At 35.8% G+C, this 19,088-nt stretch overlaps 3 protein-coding genes across 11 annotated transcripts; 2 read left to right on the top strand and 1 right to left on the bottom strand.

Moving 5' to 3' along the window:
* Positions 1-1,068: 1,068 nt before the first annotated feature.
* mylz3 (myosin, light polypeptide 3, skeletal muscle) lies at positions 1,069-5,845 on the top strand. Its single transcript, XM_079853017.1, has 6 exons — positions 1,069-1,453; positions 1,830-1,860; positions 3,568-3,711; positions 3,823-3,993; positions 4,812-4,889; positions 5,374-5,845. The coding sequence occupies exons 1-6, from the start codon at positions 1,451-1,453 to the stop codon at positions 5,400-5,402; spliced, it is 456 nt and encodes a 151-aa protein (XP_079709143.1). The 5' UTR covers positions 1,069-1,450; the 3' UTR covers positions 5,403-5,845.
* A 2,374-nt stretch (positions 5,846-8,219) lies between these two features.
* Positions 8,220-11,064, top strand: pcnp (PEST proteolytic signal containing nuclear protein). Of its 8 annotated transcripts, none has more exons than XM_079856663.1 (6): positions 8,272-8,363; positions 9,371-9,397; positions 9,466-9,674; positions 9,795-9,869; positions 10,403-10,458; positions 10,557-11,064. In XM_079856663.1, the coding sequence occupies exons 1-6, from the start codon at positions 8,318-8,320 to the stop codon at positions 10,663-10,665; spliced, it is 522 nt and encodes a 173-aa protein (XP_079712789.1). In that variant the 5' UTR covers positions 8,272-8,317; the 3' UTR covers positions 10,666-11,064. The 8 variants fall into 8 exon arrangements, with proteins under 8 accessions (XP_079712791.1, XP_079712792.1, XP_079712789.1 ...); XM_079856664.1 differs by having other exon boundaries at positions 8,276-8,363; positions 9,469-9,674; XM_079856670.1 differs by lacking the exon at positions 9,371-9,397 and adding an exon at positions 9,398-9,445 and having other exon boundaries at positions 8,280-8,363; positions 9,518-9,674.
* Positions 11,065-11,501: 437 nt separating this feature from the next.
* Positions 11,502-18,449, bottom strand: LOC307149931 (interferon-induced GTP-binding protein MxA). 2 transcript variants are annotated; one of them, XM_079856555.1, is made up of 12 exons: positions 17,967-18,449; positions 16,118-16,255; positions 15,877-16,031; positions 15,658-15,796; positions 15,369-15,567; positions 14,930-15,008; positions 14,724-14,846; positions 14,474-14,615; positions 14,052-14,210; positions 13,351-13,427; positions 12,072-12,332; positions 11,502-11,982 (listed from the first exon to the last, which is right to left on the bottom strand). In XM_079856555.1, the coding sequence occupies exons 1-12, from the start codon at positions 18,163-18,165 to the stop codon at positions 11,758-11,760; spliced, it is 1,896 nt and encodes a 631-aa protein (XP_079712681.1). In that variant the 5' UTR covers positions 18,166-18,449; the 3' UTR covers positions 11,502-11,757. The 2 variants fall into 2 exon arrangements, with proteins under 2 accessions (XP_079712681.1, XP_079712682.1); XM_079856556.1 differs by lacking the exon at positions 17,967-18,449 and adding an exon at positions 17,291-17,424.
* Between the last annotated feature and the right edge of the window lie 639 nt (positions 18,450-19,088).

Genomic DNA, 19,088 nt, shown 5'->3' with positions numbered 1-19,088 from the left:
TGAAGAATGTTGGCAACAGTTGATGGTAGACATTGACTTCCATACATTTATTTTTTTCCTACTATAGAAGTCAATGGCTACCATCAACTGTCTGGTTGCCAACATTCTTCAAAATATCTTATTTTGTGTTCAACAGAAGAAAGAAACTCATACAGGTTTGGAACAACATAAGGGTGAGTAAATGATGACAGAATTTACATTTTTTGGTAGAACTATCCCTTTTAATAAAAAATCTATGACATTACCCTAATGAGAAAGCCAGAACAACCTAATGATTGAGCTGCTAAATGTATGACCGGTTTAGCTATTTCACACTGATAATAGTAAACAACTGATTCAACATCCATAGGTGGCATTTAACCTGAAAGCATGTATAGTATGTCCATGGACACAAGCCACGTTTTCGCTTCCTATAGGTGACAGAATATTAAACCTAGTGGCATCTGCAGACAAATGATACACAAGTCTTTCTTAGAACTAACTTTACTTTTCTGAGCCATTTTTGCAATGACTTTTAATCAACTGGTGTCAAATTCAGTCCTAACCCTATCCTTACCCCTAAACCTACCCATAACTCATCCCTAAAATCAGAGGGAAATTGGTGAAGCACCACTAAACCCTGGTTCTAAACCTTAACTTGACATTAACAGTAAACTTGTCCCTCAAATCTGATTGGTTGTTTGGAATGTTGATCCAGGAACATGTTGTACTTGGTGAAGTCACCTTCTGAACATAACCAGGGATTACCTTGAAAGTTGGTTTCACTTTCAAATATTGTAGCTGGTAGCTCTCAGACAACAGCCAAAACATTACATCACATCAAAGAACTGCTCACATTATTCATAAAAATAATTCATTTGATTTCAACTACAAGAAACATTTCAGTTACTGTTTTTAAGATGAATGAATTATTATATTTTGAGAGAGGAATGTGGCCAAGTGCAAGTTCATTCATGCTGTGGTAACAGTCTTTGAGGAGTGTTTTTACTGGCTTGCCATATAACCATAAGTGGCCGAGACCACCATATGCAAGTTATAAATATCAACAGTGTAATCAAAAGCCTTCCTGAGTTGCCTTCAGTTCATGCACAGAGCCCATAACAGGTGACATCAGGATCATCCCTGGCCAGGGATACAAAATATGCAGAAACCATGTAAATAAAGACATTATGCATGAAATTAAAATGCTGACCAAAGCCAAAGGGTCTTACAAGCAGCCTCGAGCATAATCTAAAAATACCACCACACATGCACACTGGAGAAACCAGCAACCTTCCGTCCAGCTTGACCTAAGAAAGTTAAAGAAGTTCCACGGCGTCACAAGATCCGCCCCTTGACATCATTAGCATAGCATAAATAAGAAGGAGCTGGTCCATTGCTCAGGACCACTTTCCTGGGACTCCGGCTTTTGGACTTCTGCCCCTCTGCTCCTGCACCACAAAACTACATCATGGTGTGTACTTGGATTACGCTTGCTATTTTATCCTACCTTTTTTCATGTTCGTCTGGCTCAAAAACTGTCAATAAGCCCACTGAAAGGAAGTAGGACACCTTTCTTCGATTTTCAAATTGACTTGGGTGGGACAAGACCCCCAATCCCAATCTGTTTGTCACTGTTAAAGAGAAAATCATGCAGCTGATTTATTCTCTTGCTGGATACATGTGCACTTTTGAAGCAGTTATTTTGCTGATGCCCAAAGAGAGCTTATGTTTCCAAATGTATTATAAAATAACTATAAAATAACTAATTATTTAGACTAGACTAGTGTGTATTGTGAGATGTTGGCAGGTTTGCCAACGGGACTGATGCATTATTGTCTTTCTGGCAGGCTGGAGAATTCTCTGCTGACCAGATTGAGGGTGAGTCTTCACACATTGGAGTTTATCATGATGGGAAAATGGCTTTATGACTATAATTGACCAACAAAGTGCAACTATCTCTACTCTTTGTTATAAATATAAATGGGATGTCAAAAATGTGTAATGTCATGAATTAAGGATTAAAGGCAATTCTTCCTCATTAAAGTAAATAATTACTTTGGGAAGCTCTTAAATATATGACACTTTTTTAAAAACACTATACAAAAACATTGGTAGCACTTTACAATAAGGTTTCATTTGTTAACATTAGTTAACTACATATGAATTAACAATGCATTTATTAATCTTAGTTAATGTTAATCTCAACATTTACTAATACATGATTTAAATCAAAAGTTGCATCTGGTAACATTAGATAATGAACCTGACTAACATGAACTAACAAAGAACAGTTGTATTTCTGGTCACACTTTAGATTAGGGTACAATTCTCACTTTTAACTAACTATTAACTATGACTTTTGCCTCAAATTACTGCTTATGTATGGTTAGCAAGGTAGTTGTTAAGTTTAGGTATTGGGTGGATTAAGGGATGTAGAATATGGTCATGCATAATAAGACATCAATATGTGCTTTATAAGTACTAATAAACAGCCAATGTTCTAGTAATATGAATTAGTTGCTTATTAGGAACTCAAATAAAAATAAAAATAAATGTTTATTGCATTTTGAAATGTAGACTATATAGCAGCCCTTTACAGCCCCCTTCCCCCTCCCCTATCGGTAAATTAATCAATTAATGTTAAATCAATATATTGGAGGAATCCGTATTCTGAAATCCTGGCTAGACTGTAAAAAGTGGTAACCTGTTATTATTACATTAAAGAGCCATTTTTACCTGATTTAACTCATAAAATTAGTTTTGCTAGTATAAATTTATATATTTAGGTTGATTCAGTGATGCTAATATGTCAGTGGTGCCATCAAATCTGCTTAATTTAAGCAAAAAACAGGATGACTGATAAATTGAGTAATCAGTGAGTAGAATGGGAATTTTTTGCCATACCCTTTTGCAAAGTAGTCTGATCAAAAGCATACATTTACTTCTCTACAGACAGAATTCATAGTTACCAATCCTCTCAGGCATGCAGTTCACAGCCTGGTGTTACTCATTTAGGTGCAGAAAGCATGCGGTTGGTTGTGGGTGTAGGTTACGTTGCTGTCAGCATTCTTGCTTTTGACTTCGGTCAGTCGAAGAGTGCCACATCCATTTATGGCAAGGGCTACTTTCTCTGAGGGTATCGCCTGTCACGTCACGCATTGAGTGCCTCCTTCATCCAACAGCTGCTGGAGCACAGAAGTTGTAGGATGCTATTTTTCTTTCAACCTAGTCTCCCTCACAGCCCATGGAAATTAAATTGCTAAGCTCTTTTTAATTCTGCTTCCTTCCTCCTCTGCTTCATGTGCAGTTGGCAAAGGAGGGATGTGTAGGAGGCAATGTTAGGACACAAAGTTTCCTTGACCTTGCCTGTTTTGAAAGCAATAATGTCCCTAAATTGTTGTAAAATAAATTAGACAGACAGACAGACAGACAGACAGACAGACAGATAGATAGATAGATAGATAGATAGATAGATAGATAGATAGATAGTCATATTTTGTCCAAATTATGAGATTAAAATCCACCTTAAAAATGTCTACCTACTTCCAGATAACTGAAAAGGTCCCTTGTGTCCTTCTGTTACAGACTTCAAAGAGGCTTTTGGTCTCTTCGACAGAGTTGGTGACAGCAAGGTTGCCTACAACCAGGTTGCCGACATCATGCGCGCCCTGGGACAGAACCCCACCAACAAGGACGTGAAGAAAATCCTGGGTGACCCAACCCCTGACGGTAAGACTTTTACTTTATATAATGCTAGCTTAAACGAATGGACACAATTTGAAATGCTTTACAAACCCTCACTGATTTGTGATGTGTGTGTGTGTAACTGTGCGCACACAGATTATGCCAACAAAAGAGTTGACTTTGAAGCTTTCCTGCCAATGCTGAAGACTGTTGACGCCATCCAGAAGGGAACCGTTGATGACTACGTTGAGGGTCTGCGCGTCTTCGACAAGGAGGGTAACGGCACAGTGATGGGCGCTGAGCTGCGTATTGTGCTGTCAACACTGGGTGAGTAAAAGTTGAATGATTCATTAACACCATGCATGTAAAAGAAAATGACATCATATACTCTTGCTTACAAAAAAATGACCACAGGCAGCACAGTGATCAGAAAATATGTATTTTGACACACACTACTTTTTAAAAGTTTGGAGTCAGTATGACTTCTTATTCTTTTTAAAATAAGTCTCCTATGCTCACCAAGGCTGCATTTATTTGATCAAAAATACAGTAAAAATTTTGAAATATTGTAATAATTCAAAAATATTTTGTTATTTTAAAATGTAATTATATCCTGCGATGCCTAAGCTATTTCTCCAGTCTTCATTGTCACATGATCCTTCAGAATTCATTCTAATTTGCTAAATTGGGTCTCAAGAAACATTTATTATTATTATCAATAATATTATTTGAATATTTGATTATTTCAAAAAATAGCATGGTACTACCAGTTTTCTATTGATTGATTGATTGATTGATTGATTGATTGACAAATTAATATGGCTATGAATCATATTAATTTGATTAAGAGTACTGAATAAGTACCATATTTATATACATTGTAAAAAAAATGCTGGGTTGTTTCAACCCATGTTTGGGTCAAATATGGACAAACTCAACCGTTGGGTTTAAAATTTTACCAACGGTTGGGCTTGTCCATATTCGACCCAAACATGGGTTGAAACAACCCAGCATTTTTTAAAGTGTACCATTGTAATCTAAGGTACTCTTGCGTTACCATGTCCAAAAAACATAATAATACCATGGATACTTTTTAATATTTGTTAAATATTTGTCTTAACTAATACATTTCATGGCACCGACAGGTGAGAAGATGACCGAGCCCGAGATTGACTCTCTCATGCAGGGACAGGAGGATGAGAACGGCAGTGTCCACTATGAGGGTATGTGTTTGGAAAACCCCTTCTGATTTAACCCTTCACTCTTAAAAATGAAGCTTCTTTATTGGAATCTATGGTTCCATGAAGAACCTTTAACATCCATAGAACCTTTCCATTACCCAAAAAGTTCTTTATAGTGAAAAATGTTTTTTTAGATTTTTAAAATGTTCTTCACACTAAGAAAAAAAACATGGTTCTTTTAAGAACAATTCAATGAAAGTTTCTTTGTGGAGCCAAAAATGGTTCTTCTATGGCATCACTGCAAATACCTCTTTTTGGAACCTATATTTTTAAGAGTGTAACTTGTTTTAGGACACACTGCATAGTGACCGTACTGGCAGTCTTTTCTGCACTTATTGGAATGATATAATAAGCTCACGTGTCACTGTATCATTATGACCATTATTTTTAGAAGCCACCTCAGGCCTTGTATGGCGAGCCAGTAGGGATGATCTTTCCTTATTCATGTCTGCTTCTCCTCTTACAGCTTTCGTCAAGCACATCTTGTCCGTGTAAGAGGCCGTCCGATGAGGGAGTGGTGAAGAAGGCTGAAATATATCTGCAGACCCCATGGTGTCAGGACATCCATTATGTTTCGAAGACCAATCAATAAAAAGGACTATGGAATGTCACTTCTAAACCATTCTGGTTTTTTTCCCCTTTATTTGTTTCTCCCCTCTCGCCTACCTTTTTTGGAAGTTACATCGTCATGCAGTTGACCCTCCTTGCCTTCTTGTTCCGCCCGGGGCGGCTGTCCACAGTGGGATGGAGAACGGGGAAGAAGGAAAAGGCCACTCATGAAGTGAGGGTTGGTTTCCTCTTTCTCCACCCATCCAGGGTTACAACAGCAACGCCAGCTGTGTGTTAAAGGCACATGACATTGCTGTGGCCAGGCTGCCAATATTCCCCCATCCCAATTTTCACACAGTCATTTCACAATAAACCTTTTTCCAAAAGTACATAGAGTTCTTCCTTCTTATGCTAACCGATTTGGTCGCAATGTGAAGCACAAGTGTATGTTAAAATTCTAGATAAGAGGTGCCTATACAGGTGATGCAAATTTGAATTTGGCTTGCATCTTTTGCAGATCCCAGTGGCAAACATTAAAAAAGAAACATAAAAATGCTGATGCATGTGTATCTTTAAAGAAAAATTAAGCTAGTTTATGTTGGAGGTGAAAATCATCCATGCTGGATACAGTCTTTCTGACACTGTACAACAAAATATCTGAGTTACTTTTACAAATAAGTAACACAGGTTAGCTACTTTGTTTTCCCATTTCTTGACTGACTCTTGTCCTCATGTTGAGAGTAATCGGGAGTAAATGCAAAGGCGTTGTGTGCGCGGTGTAAACATGTTGCTTATTGTAGTTCTAGACTAATGTGAGCATGTACTCACTTGCACAAAAACAGATTAAACATTCATCAAAATAAATAAAAACAGTGAAATGCCAACTCAGAATATTATGCAAACCTGCAGGGTTTGTTTGAGCTGTGCCCGCCACTGAATGTGCATTTCCTTAAGCCTGGGGCTTATTCATATTCATACCACTTTTGGTGTGAAAGTGCCTTTACATTTGCCCAAAATAGAACTTTTTAAATTAAAAAACAAACAATTAAAGGTGCATTTTGTAATATTTAGGATGATCTGTAGACATAAATGCAATATAATATACATGTTTTCAGTGGTGTATAAAAGACCTTACAGAATGAAGGTCTTATGTTTTTATTTCCTTAGAATGAGCCATTTCTATATACATACACTGCGCCCTTACACTGAAGTAGCCATTTTGCGCCGATATGTTTCTACAGTAGCCCTAAACGGACACATGCGTTTAGTCACTATTGTTGTTCTTCATGCAAAGAAGCTAGCTAAAGTCAGCGAATAAAACACTGACACAATGATGAAGAAGTAACAATAATATTCACAATACCATATCGTTTTACTGAATAATAAAGTAAACATAATTTCTTAATTTATCATTGTAAAGAAACCTCATTGCTTAACTGGCTCTGCTGTCTCAGACAATGACATTTTTTCTCTTTTTGGCCACCGTAACTTTTGTTGGTTGCAATTCGCAACCTCACCTCTAGATGCCGCTAGAAATCACACACTGCACCTTTAAGCCCAGCCAAGAAGAGAAAAAAGTAACACATTACTTTCCCCCATTACTTTTAAAAGTAACTTTCCCCAACACTGTGCAAGGAAATGTATAGCAACACATAGAGGAAATGAAGCTGGACATTAATATAGAGAATTCAAGTCTCAGGATTCATATGCAACAATTCCATCCAAAAGCCAAAAACGTATGGTATAGGTTTTTAATGCTTGTTTTCATATGAAATATCTACATGATTCTCAGAGAATATTTCAAGTGACTTTTATCAAACTGTATCTAAGAAAAAATATTTAGACTTTACAATAAGGTTCCATTTGTTCAGATTAGTTTACTATTTGTTAAAAATAACAATGAAAAATACTTCCAAAGCATGTATTAGGCCTAATCTTTACTAGGCTACATAATTAAAAACAAAAGCTGTGTCTGTTAATATTATTAAATGGACCTTAACATAAATTAACAATGAACAGCAGTAGGCCTAACGTTAACAAAGATGAATAAATATTGTAACAAATGTGTAAGTTGAAGGTAATGAAGCCTATACTGTTGCCAAAATGTTGATGATTTACATTGAATTTATTTAATTCTGTTATAGGCAAACACTTTTCATTGGAAACAAAGTAAAAAAAATAAATAAAAAAAAACCGTCATATGCATTAGCCTATTTTTCTGTTAGAAAACATTTAATAAAGATATAGAAGAGCATACAAATAATCTAATTTTATATGGAAATATTTGATTGATGACACAGGAAAAATAAATAAATAAAACTTGACATTCACCAATAATAGCCACATGCAAAATGCTGAGCAAAAATCTTTTAAAAACTTATATACAGGATTATATATTTTTGTTTTAATTGTGTTATATGGTATATGGTATACCATATACTATATGGTAGCCTATATAATGGTATATATTTTTACAAAACAGCAGTCAGAGTTAGTTCTCAGACAGATACAGTTCAAAGAGTCATTAAAAAAGTAGACAAAAGCAAGGTATTTTGGACATGATATCCATGGTAACACTATTTTCTATGAATTACCTTGAATATTATCTAAATACCATGGAATATGAATATGGTAACATTTCTCACCTGGCACACAATGTGCTTCTGTGTCACTTCATTTCCAGGATTTTGTTATTTACCCCTAGATTATTATACGGGGTCGTTGGCTCACTCTGTACGCTAGATGGCGATGTTTATCAGTGGAAGAGAGCAGTACAAAGGAGGGTTTATTTTTTCTTGTTGCGACTGCAGAGGTATTTTGTCCTATCCGGGAGCCGTACTTGCTCAAAGCAGATTCATACGATGGCGAATGTGAAGTGCTGCAGCGAAGGCCCCTCTAAAGAAGGAGGTGAAACTGTCAAAACTGTTTTAATTTTGCAATGAATTAACTCTTAAAAGTCTCCGCGAATATTTGTAGTTCTTGTATTTTTGAATGTAGTTAAAAAATAAAGTTATAGCCATAGATTTGGACTTTTTTGTTAACTAAATTTAGCAAGCTAGCTAAGTTAGCTGGTAACGAGCTGTTTTCTGTTCCATGCTGTGGTTTCAGATGCGTAATATTTAACACTAATATTCAATATACCTTAACAACGCCAAAATGCATAAGAATGTTGCATATTGTCCAGCTGGATTTTGAACTTTGATGTATTCACAAACACAAGCTCAAAAAAAGTACCATGAATGTTTGGATTTGTACAATAGTAGTACCATAATTCATTTGTGGAAGTACATTTGAGTACCATGATACATGAATTTTAGTAACTTTAGTTATTTATGTATTTACCGTCTTATACTATCATTGAGGTATTCTTAGAAATGCTAATTATATGGCGTAGTGATTCTATCATAGAGTACCATGTAAATACCATAGGTGGTATGGTAATAATCCCTATGGTAAATATCAAAGTACTATGGTATTACTGTCTGATGATATAATATCTGTACCATGGTTCTGCTTGGTATTTAACATAGGAATTATTACCATGTCCCCTATGGTAATTATATGGTGTAGTGATTCTACCATAAAGTTTCATGGTGATATCATATGGTAAATCGTATGGTTTAGGTGGTAAAATGTGCTATTGTCTACAGTTACAAACATTACTATGGCAGAACCATATATGGTATCATCAGACAGTAATACCATAGTACTTTGATATTTACCTTAGGAATTATTACCATGTCTGTGTACCATGGTTCTGCAATATTGTAATGTTTGTAACTAGACAATTGTACATTTTAACATTTCAAATTCCAGTGTTTTGCTGAAAGCAGCCAGTTCCATTTTATTTGGTATTATCAAATGAATCAAGCTAATCAATTAGGTTTTAGGCTCAACAGCTTCTCTCTGAGCAGGTCCTCCTGGCGTCCCTCATCTTTCAGGTAACTGTAGCTCACCTTTGGTCTCCAAGGCAACAGTCGCTCACCTTGGTAAGTTGTTTCGCCTCCAGCAGGACCAGAAGAGAAGGGAAGCAGTGTGAAAACTAAGACTGTCTCTTCCAGCACGGCATCAGGGGACAGTCTGCGAAAGCGGCCTGCTCATGAGATCGATCCAGAAGATGAGGCTAAAAGCAAGTCAGCTCCCCCTAAAATGTTCAAATCGGGGTTTAGCGTGACTGCGAAGAAGCCTACGTCCATCTCTATCAAGCTTGGAGCAAGTGTATGTCTATGTTGTTCTGCGTACATACTTCTACATAGATTTTTCTTAAACTAAATAAGGCTCCCATGAGTTTTTGAATTTTGAACATTTAAAAATGGTGTTTTGTTCCTCCTATTTTAGAAACCTAAAGAACCCACACCTGCCTTACCTGCCAAGAAAGCTGGACTTGCATCTGTTTTTAACGAGGATGATGATGTATGTGTCATTCATTAATATAGTAATTTAATAATAATGCTGTATGTGTGAAGTCATGTAATAATTTATTATGTGCTGTGCTCGTTATATTTGTTTCTTACCGTATTGACAATGTACGAATGTTTAATATAATGCAGTGCTTGGATAATTATTAGGCAAGTTAGATATTCTGATCATCATTTTTAATTGTTATGGTCTCGTTATAATTTAGAATTTTATGTAGGAATAGATAGGCATTTCATAATTTTTGAGTTTTCACTGTGAGTTAAATCTCTCTTTTTTTTACCTGTAAAAGAAAACCTGTTTATTAATTAAGCACATCGGAATGTAAGGCGTTTTTCACTTCCATCCCTCGTTAACAATTATCTATCACTTTATTATATATGATCTATATTAGAAGTTAAGATTGATGTGGTTTGGAATTGGTCAAATGCAAAAAAAAAATATGATCAGAATATCAACTTACCTAATAATTTTGCATGCACTGTATGTTTAAATGCCAATTTCTTAACCTTTTTTATTTGATGTTTCAGAGCGAGCCTGAAGAAATGCCACCTGAAGCAAAGATGAGGATGAAGAATATTGGCAGGTTGGATTTCATTTTAATTCAATTAAACTTCATTTTAATTGTAAGTTATAGTATTGTACTGTATAATACAGTGCTGTTGACAACCTTTTGATTTTCAGAGAAACGCCCACATCAGCTGGACCCAATTCCTTCAACAAAGGAAAGCAGGGATTCTCAGACCATCAGAAACTTTGGGAGAGGAAGCTTAAATCCCACACAGACAAGTAGTGTCTGGCTTCTTTCAATAGCTTGCTTTTTGGCACAGAGATATTTGTCCTATCTGTCTTTGTTTGACAAACATTGTACAAATGTATATATGTAATGAATGTTTATGCTATCAAGCATCTTTTTATTGTAGCTATTTTGTTTTTTTTAACCATGCTGTGGTTAAAAATACCTTCCAGTGTAAGGTGCAAATCACAACAGAGAAAATTAGCATAATCGTTATTGCTGTACAATGGTATGTGCCGCACCGCGACCCCTGTTATCATTTACCTATAGTTTAGTTGTTCTCCAGAGAAGAAATGTAGTGGTCCAGTCATTTAGGATTGTTTAAGTTTAATTTCTAGCAATGAAAGAAGACTTGTTTATAATTCACTAATAAATGAGACGTGGTATCAATTTAAAGATCTGAAGATCTTTTTTTCTAGTATGTTGTAATCAGTGGGTCTTTGTCATTATTTACTCATCCTCATTTTGTTCCAAACCTGCATGACTTTTTCTTCTGTGTTGGAGTTTAAATTTTTGGGTAAACTGCTTTAATAAAGATAAGTGGGCAGTGGACAACCACTTTAAACTCTAGAACTCCTATTAAATAGGAAGATTAATAGTATTTAAAAGAATATTTGTTGCAATATTCCAGCTTAAGAGTTAAGTAATCAATAGACTACAAGAACGGTATACTGTTTCTGACATTTTGATTGTAAAAGTTAAACAAATCTACAATTACATTAAACTCCACTTACGATAGCCATTATAATTATGGAATTTTGAGGTGCCATGAAGTTTAGTTTTTTGGAAATTAAAGCTCTGATGCTTCACCAATAGATACTCTGATAAGACACTACAATGTACTGCGCTTGATCCAAAAGTAGTACACAAATTTATTGACATTTGACAATGGTAAGTACAGTAGTATTGCATAAAGAGGCACTTCAGAGGCTAAAAGAAGCTTCACAAATAGCTATATTAAAAGGTTGATATGGAATGCCTGGTTTTTTTTTTTTCATAAAGTGCTTAAATTCTACTCCCTGTTTCTACTTCCCTCTATGATTTTGTTGCATTAAAACTGTTGCAATCGACTATATTATGAAGTGATTTCTAATAGGTAACTAGGAGGCTGCGTGCTTTCATCAAACGTTTCTGGCGACTCAGTAAGCTCTCCCGCTTTTGTCCAATGTCAAAGTCTTCTTTAAGCAGGTTGTCCACACCATCTTTATCATGCAGCAACTGCAACATGTTCCTTTGCAGCTCAAAAGCTGCTTCCTGGAGCAACATATAGCGGATCACCATTGGGATCTGGTCGGCTAGACGCTTGCTTGCAATCTGGTGAGGTATAAAAGACAGTATCTCAGATATACAGTACAGTTTGAGCTTCCTCTGATGGCACATAAAGCTTTATTTGGCACACTTACCATGAAGTAGGACTCTAGGTGCAACCTCATCTCTCGCAAGGTGGCATGACTGCCTGTGCTAACGTCTACAAAAGCAAACTTTTTAGTGTTTTTCGATAGGGGCTTGTCATTTTCCATCTCTTCCATTTTATCCTTTGCATGCTGCAGGCTCTGGCTGTATGAGCCATCTTGACTGTAAACAATGAGCTCCATCTTGAATTGGGTCCTCAGCATGGATTCTGCAAAGGATTCTTTATCCAGCTTGATGGCTTCGATCTTAGTCTAAGAAAGTATATAAAAGATTAGTTGAAAAATTAAACAAGAACACAATTTCTTTAAATCTGTATTGTGATTTAAAAGTATAATTGAACATTGAAAATGAATGCGACTTGTAATTCTGTGGAATTTATTAGCATTAGGGGTGGAACGGTACACAGAAGTCACGGTTCGGTTCATACCTCAGTTCAGACATCACGGTTCGGTACGAGTTTGGTACAATGGAGGGAAAAGCAAAACAAGAATGCAGAAGGCTTGTGCATGTCTCAGGCTGTACCACTAAAGGAAGATAAATTATTTAAAGTTATAGTGGAGGATCTTTCCGAATTTTAGATAAGACCCGCCCTCTCTACTTTTTTAATAAGTTTGATTGATTCACCAGAATGATTGACAATTAGGAGGACCAATAGTATAGGTGATCCACCCGGAAGTAAAAAATCCTCCACTATACCTTTAAGCCTTGTATTTTTTAAATAAGTTTTATTAATAAAGTAAAGGCATAGAACCAGTTTATTTGTAGTGCACTGACAATAGTTTTATATAATTAGTTTATTCATTAAATTACTAAAAAGACAAAAAGTTCTTGAGATATGTTTGGTAATTGTACCTGAATGAATTGAAAATTAATTTTCAGATTCATATATTTGTTTTCCTTAAAATTTTAATTAACAGTAACTTAAACACTTTGCAGTTTGAATGATGTCCTATATAAGCAAAATGACGGAGTATGTTTTTATGTTTACACTGTTCAATCGCGCCTCACACACACACACACACACACACACACACACACACACAAATGTAAGTTAGCACTTCGCGACCGCGCCTCTCTCTCTCTATCTCTCTCACACACACACACACAACATAGCCTATTCCAGCATTGCAAATTGCAATCTTTACATCACAGCCTGCTTCAAAGCTAAGGCGGGGCTACAGATTAGGTGTCCCTAAAGAACCCGAAATCATGTACCGTTCCACTCCTAATTAGCATCATCAACACTTGAAAAAAAAAAAAAAATAGTACCTTTGCTATTTTTAGAAGATTAGGGAAGCCAATAAAGCTGCACTGGGCCAGCTGGATGAACTTCTTTCTAACCACATCTATTTGAACACAGACACACTGTTGGTACAACTGCTTTAGCAAACTTTGGCTTTCAATGTTGATTATCCAATTAATCCAGTTTTGCCACAAACAACTGCACTGGTCACTAATTTACTGTACCTTTAATAGAAGGAAAATCCACCTGAAGCAACTTTGGGTTGCATGCCTTACTCAAGACGAGAATGTTAAGTTCATGGGTTGCCTTTCAATGTAATCTTTGATATTTATCCACTAGGCAACAAAACTACCAACAAATGCATTGTGCCAACTGGAAAGTTCATTGGGTTTGGTGTTTCCTGGTCCTGGTCCTAGTTTTCTTGACAATTCTAAGATTCTATATTTGAGGCAACAGTCTGGAGAATGCCATTTTCTTTTTTCTTTTTTTTTTCTCAGCGTGACCAAGAGCCCAGTCACAAAGTGAAAATTGTCAATGCCATATATACCCAAGACGTTAATGATCAATGAGCAAGTGTCCACATACTTTGGTCATGTAGTGCATTATGAGAGTATCCTCAAATAGAACAGTACAGTTGGAATAATTTATGTATATTGTATAATGTAGCAACAACCAGAAAAAGACTGAAAAATGCATAAATACGTTTGAAATACAAAACAACACAAACCAGAGACAGTCTTCAGTGTCTTTAATGCAGGTTCCTCCAACAGCTTGATCTGTTCCCTGACAAGCCCCTCAAAGGTCTTGTAATTGATGAATCCTGGAAGCTCTCTTCCCCGATATCTGGCTTCATAGTTATCAACTTCTTTCTCAATCTTCTTCTTGACTGCACAGAGTTTTTGAACATTGTCAGAAAAACAAATTCAGTTCCACAACTCAGTTATGAGTTTGGCTTCTAAAAGTGTTTTTTTTTTGTGAATTTAAGTAATTTAAGATTAATTTAGGCTGGTAATTTATTGATTGCAACTCTGGTAAACCAGAATGCATCAGATGTGAAAATTATAAAGCATTTTAAGCAAAGTAATAACGTAGCACATTGGCCAAAAGCAAGAGTACAATCAGGAGATACAAAGTATAAGCTTCACTCACAGGAATTTCCTGAACGATTTAAGAAGCCATTCCATTTAGCAAATTCTTCCCGAAGTTCTGGAAAAATCAGTAGATCTGAAGCACACTTTAATTCCTCCCCAGAGGTCAGGCTGAACATATCATGAGTGAAAGCTGTGACTTTCTAAATACAGGGATGAGATGTGAAAGATTTCAGTGACTCTGAGATATCAGTATGACCTTTTACTAAATATTCATACTTTGATGTAGTAGATTTCAAGGCTGTACTCACATCAATGAGAAAGCTCAGTCTTTCTGCAGGATCTGATGGGGGTCCGTTGCCATATGCCTCCAGTTCCTTCTGTGTTTCAGCGAGCTTTGTCTCAATTTGCTCTTCTAAACGAGGCAGTGATTTCTACACAGCAATTACGGAAATGAGCTGTTTATTATAAGTTTAAAAATCCTGTAGTTCTCTTGTGTTAAAATGAATTATTTTACCTGAATGTGATGAACCAATTCAATTGTTAGTTTCTCAGCCAACTTGGGAATAGTAGCAAAACCTTCTTCATAGAGTTTGCTGAGGAAAAATGGCATATATACATCATGCGATCTATTAAAGCACAGATTTACTAAAATCTCAAATAACAGGTACTAATCTGTTTGCACTTATGATTGCATGGTCACATAAACTACCTGATTTACTAAGTACAGTTGTGCAAACAAGCATGCATGCAAAGCGGTTCAAAAAGAGAAACATACATTAGCCATGCCACTCACATGAAGGTTCTCAGTGAACAGTATGCTGTTTGATATAAGTATTTGATCGTATCCTGTGTATAAATACATTATGTTTGAAATTTGTAGATTAAAAGTTTGACATTAAACCATTCGTTCACCTCAACTCTCAACGGATAGTGCAATGAGACCATTTACCCACCTGAAATGAGGATGGTCTTTGAAGAAGGCATTCTCTGTTGCTGTGGCCTCATTAAGTGTGACCTGATCTATAATCTCTTTTTGTCCCCTGCACCTTACAATCATGTAGCCTTTGGTAAGGTGAATGACCTCATTGTGCACAATGTCTACCACTGTCCCTTCAGTGCCCTTATCCACCAGGTCCGGCTTTGTTAAAATGCCTGTTGTGTAGTGAAAATATAATCAGAATATGAATGGTAACCTATGCTTTTACTGATGTATAGCATTGAAATGCAATGAGTAATGCACACCTAAAGTTCTTTCGCCCTCAGGGTCCTCCTCCTGAGCCATCTGCAATGCTTCTGTGGTCGCGATGTCAACATTGCATGGCACCACAACCAGGTTGATAGTTTCTTGCTTTGTAACAAACTTCCTGATCAGTCTCTTAATCTAGAAGAAAGGCATTTGATTAATGATCGTGTCTTTCCAACAAAATGTAATTTGAAAAATATAGTATATACAAAGTTTACCTGATCTCCAATATTCTCAGGTTGACCCTTGACAGCCACTCGTGCAATCCCGGGGAGGTCAATGAGAGTGAGGTCAGGAACATTGGCAGAATGGATCTGCAGACTGATGAGTTCATCACTAATACCAACACCTGCTCCAGCCATCTCATCCTGGGCTACAAAAATAATTAGATGTAAGACTTTAAGAAATGTATCTATACTCTTTTGGAAGACTTCAAGGTGCATTCTAAGCATTTTCTACCTTCACGAATCTTTTTCTCCACTTCTGCTGGGTCATCAATGTCTTCCTCATAGTTCTGGTAACTGATTCTCCCACGCCATTTCTCTTCACCTTTAGTTCGTATCATCTTGAGTTCAAGAGGACATCGTGTAACAATTCCTTACAAAACATGAAAGGGTCAGACATTATTAACCATGTTTTTTTTTGGCAAATGATTACCAATTTTATAACCACAGTTTTACCACAAATACCATGGTTAAACTATGGTTAGAGTAGCAAAACCATGGTTTAACTATAATAACCATGTTTTTTTGGTTTTATTTGAAGTAAAACCGAGATTCATTTTCGTAAGAGATGGTGTTCAAAGTGTCGTACATTAGGCTACCATGTACATTCCATGGCATATGAATATGGTAACCCTTACGAAAAATAAGTATACTTCAAGTTCATTTTATGAAGTAGCCTATATTTAAGTAATATTCAAGTATATTTTTAAGTATACTTTATGTAGTAAGTATACTAATATCAATGTGTACTTGTAGTAAACTTGTAATTGTACTATTTCAATACTGCTTGGGACTAAATTGGCCCACTTTTAGTATATAAAAGTATACATTTGTATACAAGTGTACTGTAAGTGTAAAAGTAGTAAACTTTAAGTACACAACTAGGTTTCTCATTTGTAATGCATCTGTAGCCTACTACAAGTGAACTAGTAGTTTACATGTTTTAGTGTATGAAAGTAGACTACACACTGACGTACTTTCAGTAAACTACTAGTTTAGTAGTTTATACTGCAAGTATACTTTTAAGTTTTCTTTAAGTGAACATAACATTATACTTATAGTTAATACGGTATTGATATTATTTTTGCACTTGCAGTATAGGCTACTAATCTGTTCAAATATATTATTTTTTATGCTTGAAAAATACCTTTAACCTTTTTCGTCAACACTTGAATGTCGATAAGTTTAATAAAGAAAGGCAACATTTTAAACAAATAAGTTGAGAAAAATCATTTTTTTGTCAAAGATTCAGATTCAGAACGATGATCAAACACAGATGGAGTAGATCGAGTACAAAACCCCCAAAGCTTTACAGTCGTTTTATCTTCATGGGTACGACATTTCATTTGGTAACATAACATTAAGCAGTTTTGATATTAATCAAGGTTTGATGATCACGTTATTTTACATTTGAGTGAGCAATATTCTATCGCTTGGCTTGTTTCAGCTTCTTCTTCTCCTGTATTTTGATCCGGAGATTCTGTATTAGAAGATGTGTCATAGCGCCCCCTACCCATAACACTGAAAACATGGATAACTGGAAAATTCAGTCAATGGTGGGGAAAGAGTAAAGTAATTAAAGTAAATTCCTATGTACACTACTAGTGGACTAGCCTACACACAAATTCAGATATCAATATTCTAATCAATATTTTCAAACAATGTAAATTTCAGAAGACTTTATATGAAAAACTGTTAAAAAAGTATATTTAATAGGCTACTCGATGAAAAGAGTACAAGATTTGTAAGTATATATTGATCAAAAGATAGAGTACAAGTACAGGCCAAATATACTTGGACTTTTCTCTCAGTAGCCTATACACTTAAGTGTAATGTGTATATTTTTGAGAAGTATGTAGACTGAAAGTATACTTTCTTATTTTTAGTTTAAAAGAAGTATAATAATAGAACACTTGAATAAACTTCTTTTTCGTAAGGGAATCATTCTGTATCATGGTATAGAGAGTATCATCACTGTGCCATGGTAGCCTACATCCACATTTGATAGAAATTTAGAAGTTAATTACGTAAAAAGCAATACAATTAACATTGGTGTATGTTTTTATTTTATGTGTTCTTCTTACCACTACCCCTGGGTAACGCTACCCCTGACAGCGCCTCCAGAACAGAACTCTTTCCTGAGCTTTGGTCTCCAATGACGGCGATGGCAGGCAACGCCAGGTCCTTTTCGACTCCCAAAGACCGTAAATTGTCGATAGTGTCGATGCACGGGCGGATTTTTTCCTCATAATGCTGACTGAACGTGTAGCTCATGTTCTCCATCCTTAAACAACGTCAAAATGTCAACAGTAAATAAAGGTTATCGATATGTTAGGCGCTGTATATTCGCGCACTCCCTGAATGGATTGTCTCAGAGTGATGCTGGCTCTTTGCCGGTAAAGTGAATCCTATAGCGTTTATGTACGTGAGTAAGTTTCATTTCCTGGGTATCACAATAGTTTCGTTTCACCTCTTAAAGTACGCTTTAGACTTGCTTGTTTCAATACCAGCATATGTTTCTATTCAAATGAATAGGTATGGCTTCCCTATTTAGCATGTTTGTGTGCGGGCACGTAGCTTAGACATACGGGCATTGTTTATGTGCCCAACCGGACGAATAAGCCTAAAAGCAAGCAATAGGCTACAGTGCTACAAATGCATGTAAGGTATGGTAATGAAGGAATTATTTACTTAACCTTTTTACGTTTTATTGCGTTGTATGATTTTCAATAATAATATAATTAGCAGTAGTTAGCCTACACATGACAATCCATCCATTTTCACATAAGATCCGCATTTTCTTTGACTACAATTATAAACTCAGTCATCTAAATAACAATTTCTAAAAATGCATCAGTGAATAGCCTACTTCCTGTTCTCTAGGCTACTGTGCTCTCCTAATCTTCCCATATGATCAATTACTTTTTAACGTTATGCGTTATTTGCAAAATGATTGATATTGAAATATAATAATAATAATTAAATAAAATAATAATTATAATTAATTCAAGAAATGTTTTATTTATTGTGAATTTTCGGTTGAAGTTTCTGTTTTCTGGTGAAGTTTCAGTTGAAATCAAAATATAGCCTACTAGCCTACCTCAGAAATAACCTCTAGAAATAATATATGAAATACCCTGTAGAGGGGGGTGTTTATCCATAATCACAATACAGAGCTGATTAGGTGAACAGAGCAGCACTGTCTG

The sequence above is a fragment of the Squalius cephalus genome, assembly GCF_949319135.1.
Source record: "Squalius cephalus genome assembly, chromosome: 2".
NCBI classification, from domain to species: domain Eukaryota; kingdom Metazoa; phylum Chordata; class Actinopteri; order Cypriniformes; family Leuciscidae; genus Squalius; species Squalius cephalus.
Note: the sequence above shows the minus strand (reverse complement) of the source record. Positions and strands in the feature narration are given on the sequence as shown.

Coding starts and splice junctions, on each gene's coding strand:
- mylz3 (XM_079853017.1), top strand. Junction 1,861..3,567: donor CTCTGCTGACCAGATTGAGG/GTGAGTCTTCAC, acceptor CTTCTGTTACAG/ACTTCAAAGAGGCTTTTGGT. Junction 4,890..5,373: donor CGGCAGTGTCCACTATGAGG/GTATGTGTTTGG, acceptor CTCCTCTTACAG/CTTTCGTCAAGCACATCTTG.
- pcnp (XM_079856663.1), top strand. CDS start 8,318: ATGGCGAATGTGAAGTGCTGCAGCGAAGGCCCCTCTAAAGAAGGAG. Junction 9,398..9,465: donor TGGCGTCCCTCATCTTTCAG/GTAACTGTAGCT, acceptor TTTCGCCTCCAG/CAGGACCAGAAGAGAAGGGA. Junction 9,675..9,794: donor CTATCAAGCTTGGAGCAAGT/GTATGTCTATGT, acceptor CTCCTATTTTAG/AAACCTAAAGAACCCACACC.
- LOC307149931 (XM_079856555.1), bottom strand. CDS start 18,165: ATGGAGAACATGAGCTACACGTTCAGTCAGCATTATGAGGAAAAAATC. Junction 14,847..14,929: donor AATTGGTTCATCACATTCAG/GTAAAATAATTC, acceptor ATTGCTGTGTAG/AAATCACTGCCTCGTTTAGA. Junction 12,333..13,350: donor ATCTTCTAAAAATAGCAAAG/GTACTATTTTTT, acceptor ATACTTTCTTAG/ACTAAGATCGAAGCCATCAA.